This window comes from Musca vetustissima, unplaced genomic scaffold (assembly GCF_032173495.1).
Source record: "Musca vetustissima isolate MV318-11 ecotype Yass unplaced genomic scaffold, APGP_CSIRO_Mvet_v1 utg17733, whole genome shotgun sequence".
Classification (NCBI taxonomy): domain Eukaryota; kingdom Metazoa; phylum Arthropoda; class Insecta; order Diptera; family Muscidae; genus Musca; species Musca vetustissima.
This window is the reverse complement of record NW_026879553.1, coordinates 79751-87210: the sequence shown is the minus strand read 5'-3', so window position 1 is coordinate 87210 and position 7460 is coordinate 79751. Positions and strand designations below refer to the sequence as shown.

General features: G+C 24.9%; 1 protein-coding gene across 1 annotated transcript; it reads left to right on the top strand.

Moving 5' to 3' along the window:
- Positions 1 to 3691, top strand: LOC133324463 (NPC intracellular cholesterol transporter 2 homolog a-like). Its single transcript, XM_061533297.1, has 3 exons — positions 1 to 85; positions 3206 to 3319; positions 3402 to 3691. The coding sequence occupies exons 1-3, from the start codon at positions 1 to 3 to the stop codon at positions 3659 to 3661; spliced, it is 459 nt and encodes a 152-aa protein (XP_061389281.1). The 3' UTR covers positions 3662 to 3691.
- Positions 3692 to 7460: the final 3769 nt, after the last annotated feature.

Below are 7460 nucleotides of genomic sequence, written 5' to 3'. Positions count from 1 at the left end.
ATGAAACAATTTGGAATTATTACCATTCTCCTAGTTGCCGGATTATTCTTGGATAGCAGCAGGGCCTTACAATTCACCGATTGTGGTAAATATTATAAATGATTTTTTTTTATTAAAAAGTGAATAGAAATTTTGGTGGATCTGTAAGAGAAAAAATAAAAAAATTAGGAAATTTAAGATCAAAACTGGTAAAACTTTTTGAATTTTTAAAAGAACATCATCATCATTTTTGGGTATAAAATCAAATTAGGCCAATTTTTAACTTAATACTCGATTTTAGATATGTGATGCCAATTGAAGGAATATTCTACATGAAATTTCACTATGGGTCACCGACCAACAGAAGTCTGTAAATATAATATTTATCATGAAAAATCAGTATCAATTCTGGTATATAAAAATATAATTATTTTTGGTCAATTAAATATTTAAATTATTAAAATAATTTTGTTTTCAAAATTAATATTTTGTTCTTAAAAAAGTGATCCAACTCTTCAAAATTTAAAAGGAAAAATTGAAAAATAATTACAATCAATAGAAAATACATGTACCATCTGGCTATATGTAAAAATATTGTATTTCGACTTGTGTGGCCAGTTAACCTAAACAAAATATTCACATCTTGCTATTTATTTAAAAAAATTATCTATTGTCTTCTAAGAAGATCTCAAAAAATAATTTAATGTATATTTATTTTATTTATTTATTATTATTATTTATTTTTTTTTGAACCACCCCAATATACGTTAAAGATACATTTCATTGTCATTTAATTGAATGTAATCTTAAGTCTAGGTTTTTTTATTTAAATAAAATTAATGAATTAACAATTTGAAAAGAGGTCAATTGTGTGTCTGTAGGTGTGTTTATTTTTTCCTACAAACATTTAGTGAAAAGAAAAGCTATGGAAATTTTATAAAGTATTTAAGGTTGTATTAAAAAATGCAAATCTTCTATTTACACATTTTTGAGAATTGATCAAAATTTATCACAACACTTCATTATAGGTGAATGGTGACAATGGAAGAAATCTTCTACAGGAAATTTCACTATAGGTCTACCTTCAAGAAAACTCGTTATATATAATAATTAACTATATAATATTAATAATAAATTGGGTATACCAAAAACTAAATGTATTACATTGGCAAAAAAAAAAATACTTAATCAAAAATGGACCTGTTTTTTCACATAATACTTGGTTTTAGATAGATGATGCCAATAGATGAAAAAATCTACATGAAATTTCACTATGGGTCACCGAACAACAAAAGTCTGTAAATATAATATTTAACATACAAATATAAATCTCAAATTTGGGTATATACAAATACAATGATTTTTTGGCCGATTTAGTACATTATTTGAGAATGGACCCACATTTAGAACAAAACCTTATTTTAGATATATGAGGTCAATGGAAAAAATGTTCTACAGGAAATTTCATTATAGGTCACCTCACAATAGAAATCCATATATATAGCACATATCAATATAATATTTATTAACAAATTTTGGTTATACCAAAAAAAGTATATTTTTGGGCAAAATAATTGATTTTTGCAAAATGAACTCGTTTTTCATATAATACTACGCTCTAGATGAGTGACATCAATGGAAGAAGTATTCTACATGAAATTCCAATGTGGGTCACCGACCAACATAAATCTATAGATATAATATTTATCATGAGAATATCGCTATAAATTAGGTTATACAAAATACAAGCATTTTTGGTCGATTTAGTACCTTCATTGAGAATGGGCCAGAATTTACATCAAAATACTATTCTAGGTCGATGCTGTCAATGGAAGATATATTCTACATAAAATTACACTATAGGTCACCACACAACATAAATCCTATATATACGGACATATCAATATAATATATATCAACAAATAAGTTATATCAACACATAAGTATAATATTTGATTTTTCCAGAATGGACATGTTTTTCATATAATACTACACTTTAGATGAGTGACCTCAATAGAAGAAATATTCTACATGAAATTCCACTATGGGTCACCGAACAACATAAATCTGTAGATGTGATATTTATCATGAAAAAATCACTATTCATATTAGCTTATACAAAATACAAGTATTTTTGGTCAATTTTATATGGTTTTAAGAATGGACCAAAATTTTCAACAATTCTTGATTTTAAGTGAGTGATATCAATGGAAGAAACATTCTCCACAAAATGTCACTATAGGTCACCTCACAACAGAAATCCGTATATATAACATATATCAATATAATATATAGTAACAAATTGGTTATACCAAAACAAAAGTATATTTTTGGGCAAAATAATTGATTTTTCCAAAATGGACATGTTTTTCATATAATACTAAAATTTAGATGAGTGACGTCAATAGAAAAAATATTCTACATGAAATTACACTATGGGTCACCGAACAACATAAAACTGTAAATATAATATTTATTATGAAAATATCTGTTTAAAATGGGATATATAAGAATCCAATCTTGTTGGTCGTTTTTGTACATTTTCCCCAAAATGACCAATTTTTTCCTTAATTCTTGATTTTAGACAATAGCTGTCAATGGAAAATATATTCTTTACAAAATTTCACAATAGGTCACTGACCAAGGAAAATCTCAATATATCAAATATATGTCATTAAAATGTTATTTGTGATTATTTTTTAAAAAGTTAGGTTATACAAATTTGAGTTGTTATAGATTTTGGACCAAAATCTCCACAAATTATTCATTTTAGAAAAAGTTGTCAATGAAAAAAATATTCTTCATTAAATTTTACTATGGGTCACCGATTATCTGAAACCTCTAAATTTAATATAACATTATTAAAATAGTGATAACAAATTTGGTAGACATTTCAAAAGAAAAATTCGTTTTTCCAAAATAAATGGAAATACTAATACAATACATTTCAACAAATTTATCTTAATATAATTTCGCATTTATCTTAATATAATTTCGAAATTTTCAGTATGTATGTACATGTGAGAAAATGAACTACTATTAATTAAATAATTAATGATTTTTTGCAAATAGATCACGTAATCTTCTTAACAATGAAGATGTGAGTAATTGTTGGCACTGTTTCCGTTCGCTTTTAGTAGATTTTTCTTCTTGATTTATATCTATGAACGTGTTAATAAGCTTAATTAATATTTTCCGTTTGTTTTTCTTTTCTTCTTTCTTATAGGCTCCAAAACCGGCAAATTTACAAAAGTCACTGTCTCCGATTGTGATACAACAAAAAATGAGTGTATATTGAAGCGCAATTCAACGGTGTCCATTACCATTGACTTTTCATTGGGTGAGTGGAGGAGAGAGAGAATCTGAAAAGAAGAAGAAGAAAAATAATAAAAATTAATAATTTTTTTCTTTTCATTGTTTAGCTGAGGATGTTACCGCAATTAAAACCATTGTCCATGGCAAGGTGATGGGCGTTGAAATGCCATTCCATCTGCAAAATCCTGATGCCTGTGTTGATAGCGGTCTCAAATGCCCCTTGGATAAGGGTGAAACCTATGAATATACCGCCAGTCTGCCCGTCTTGAAAGCCTACCCCAAAGTGAATGTTATGGTTAAATGGGAATTGAAAGATCAAAATAATGAAGATATTGTTTGTGTTGAAATTCCAGCCAAGATTCAATAAATATTTTAATCCATCTTCATTTATGCAAAATGTATTACTAAAAAAACAAGAATTCTCAAATTTTCTTTATTAAAAAAAAAACAATAAAATAAATGTATTTTAAGTTTTATAAATAAAAAAAAACTATTTTTTTATTTATTGGGAAAAATGGTTTTTCCCTGATTGTACCAATTTTTCATATAATATTTAATTTTAGGTGGAGGACGTCCACAGAAAAAATATTCTACATGAAATTACACTATGGGTCAACGACCAACAAAAATCTGTAGATATAATATTTATCATGAAAAAATCACTATTCATATTAGGTTATACAAAATACAAGTATTTTGGTCGGTTTTATATTGTTTTCAGAATGGGACGAAATTTCCAACAATACATTATTCTAGGTGGATGATGTCAATGGAAGAAATATTCTACATAAAATTTCGCTATAGGTCACCTCACAACAGAAATCTGTATATATAACATATACCAATATAATATATATTAACAAATTGGGTATAACCAAAATAAACAGAAATTTTAGGGCAAAAAATTGATTTTTCCAAAATGGTCATGTTTTTCATATAATACTACAATTTAGATGAGTGACTACAATAGAAGATAAATTCTACATAAAATCCCACTATGGATCACCGACATAAATCTGTAGATATAATATTTGTACTGGAAAAATCACTATTCATATTAGGTTATACAAAATACAAGTATTTTGGCCGGTTTTTGTATTGTTTTCGGAATGAACCAAACTCTACAAAAATAAATTATTCTAGGTAGATGATGTCAATGGAAGAAATATTCTACATAAAATTTCACTACAGATCACCTCCCAAGAGAAATCCGTATATATAGCATATATAAATATAACATATATTAACAAATTGGGTATAACAAAAACAAACAAAAGTGTTTGGGTAAAAATTAGATTTTTCCAAATTGTTCATATTTTTTATATAATACTACACTTTAGATGAGTGACTTCAATGGAAGATAAATTCTACATGAAATTCCACTATGGGTCACCGAACAACATGAATCTGTAGATATAATAGTTATCAAGAAATAATCACGCTACAAATTAAGTTATACAAAATACAAGTATTTTTGGTGAATTTGGTATGATTTTAAGAATGGACCAAAATTTACAACAATACATTATTCTAGGTGGCTGATGCCAATGGGAAAAATATACTATATAAAATTTAACTAACAATTGATTTTATGTGTCAATGGAAGATAACATTTCACTATAGGTCACCACACAATAAAAATCCGTATATATAATATATATCAATATAATATAAATTAACAAATTGGCAAACCAAGTTGTATTTTTGGGTAAAAATTTGATTATTTCCAAAATGGACATGTTTTTCATATAATACTACACTTTAAATGAGTGACTTCAATGGAGGAAGTGTTCTACATGAAATTCCACTATGGGTCACCGAACAACATGAATCTGTATATGTAATATTTATCATGAAAAAATCACTTTTCAGGTTAGGTTATACAAAGTACAAGTATTTTGGTCGGTTTTATATGGTTTTCAGAATGGGACAAAATTTCCAACAATACATTATTCTAGGTAGATTATGTCAATGAAAGAAAAATTTTACATAAAATTTCACTATAGGTCACCTCATAACAGATATCCGTATATATAATATATATTATCAAGTTGGGTATAACCAAAATAAACAGAAATTTTAGGGCAAAAAATTGATTTTTCCAAAATGGACATATTTTTCATATAATACTACACTTTAGATGAGTGACGTCAATAGAAGATAAATTCTACATGAAATTCCACTATGGGTCACCGACCAACATAAATCTGTAGATATAATATTTATCATGAAAAAATCACTATTCATATTAGGTTATACAAAATTCAAATATATTTGGTCAATTTTGTATGGTTTTAAGAATGAACCAAAATTTTCAACAATACATTATATATATATATATAAAATTTCACTATAGGTCATCTCACAACAAAAAATCCATATATACATCATATATCAATATATCAAATTGGCTATAGCAAACCAAAATTATATTTTTGGGTAAACATTTGATTATTTCCAAAATGGTCATGTTTTTCATATAATACTACACTCTAGATGGGTGACGTCAATAGAAGAAATATTCTACATGAAATTACACTATTAGTCACCGACCAACATAAATCTGTAGCTATAATATTTTAGCATGAACATATCTGTATCAAATTGGGTATATATTTTTCTTTATAAAATCAAAAAAAAAAAATAGTTTTCAAATGTTTTTCTAAAGCCAATCTAACATAACCTCACCTCCAAAATTAATTTCAATGAAAAACAATACAAAATTTTTAGAACATATATAGAAAAATTCATTTATTTATTTATACATAATACATATCTGTTGTATGTAAAATATATTCGAATGATGCATTATAATTTTTTTATTGACAATTTCAATTTCTCGCTGCTGATTTTATTTTTCATAAACAATAAATCAATCTCTCTTAAGATTATGCTGCAAAAATGAAATGGGCAATATATTGTTCGCTAGTGATGAAAATTGTAATTGATCAATGAAAGAAATGGAACACTGTTTCTAATTAAACAAATAATGATATTATTATAAACTATATGGTTTACATCAAATGTGTGTGTGTTTTCAGAAACAAAAGTAAAAAAAGAAAAAATTAAAAATAATTTGTAGTAATAAAATTACAGCATAAGTATTTTGAAAAAAAAAAACGATCTTAAACTAATGCCGTCTCGATTACAAACTAATGAAACACTTAATAATTAATAGTATTAACTAAAATAAAACGTTAAATTTAAAACGTTAATTTAATTCATGTGTTCAAGAAAAGTGAACGTTTAACATTCAAATAGTTTCCATGAAATTATTTTTTGTTTTCCAAAACGAAGTCAAAAAAAATTCAGTTCAGTTCAATTTTTTAATGGAAATGTTCCTTCGTATTTTTAAAGTTTAAAAGTATTTTATTTTTGTTGTTGTTTGTTTTTCAATAGGAGTTCCCTTTTTGTTGCCAACTATTGCAATAGGATTTGTTGTGTAAAAATCATTTAGTATCAACCAAGTTCTTTCACATTCCGTTAATATGGAACAGTTTGTGTTGAATAGCAAAATATATTTAGCAAAAAACTGTTTTGTCTTGTATAAAAATAAAAATTATTTACAATTTCTGATTTAGATTTTTTTTATTTATACAGGGCCTACAGCAAAAGAAATTATTTTTTTTTAAAAAACACATTTTCATTAAAAATATTTTTTCTCAAAAAAATTTTGTTTATTAATAACATTTTTTTTAAAACAAATTTTTTAATATTTATAAAAAAATGTTTCTTTAATATTAAAAAAATAAAATATTTTTTAATAACAAAATGTTTCAAGAAAAATTTTTTAAAAAAACATTTTTTAACAAAAATATTTTTTTGAAAAAAATAAAAAAATATTTTTCTCAAAAAAAAGATTTTTGTTAAAAAATGTTTTTTATAAATATCTTTTTCTTGAAAAAAATTGATATTAAAAAAATATTTTTATAAAAAACATATATTTAAAAAAAATGTTTTTTTCTTAATATATATTTTTTAAAGTAAAAAAATTCTTAATTATTTTTTTTAATAATTTCTTTAATCTGTAGTACCTGCATTTTAATTATTAATTCAATTGTTTTTAAATCGTTTCTCTGTGCTTTTTGCTTTTACTTGGTATCTGCAAAAAAATTAAACAATTCATTTTTGAACTTAGCTTTAATATTTGTTCTCTTTTTCTTTTT

Bases quoted from the DNA above. Each gene is read 5' to 3' on its own strand.
- LOC133324463 (XM_061533297.1), top strand. From the start codon at position 1: ATGAAACAATTTGGAATTATTACCATTCTCCTAGTTGCCGGATTATTC. The intron at 86-3,205 runs GTAAATATTATA...TCTTTCTTATAG, and splicing joins CTTACAATTCACCGATTGTG to GCTCCAAAACCGGCAAATTT. The intron at 3,320-3,401 runs GTGAGTGGAGGA...TTCATTGTTTAG, and splicing joins TACCATTGACTTTTCATTGG to CTGAGGATGTTACCGCAATT.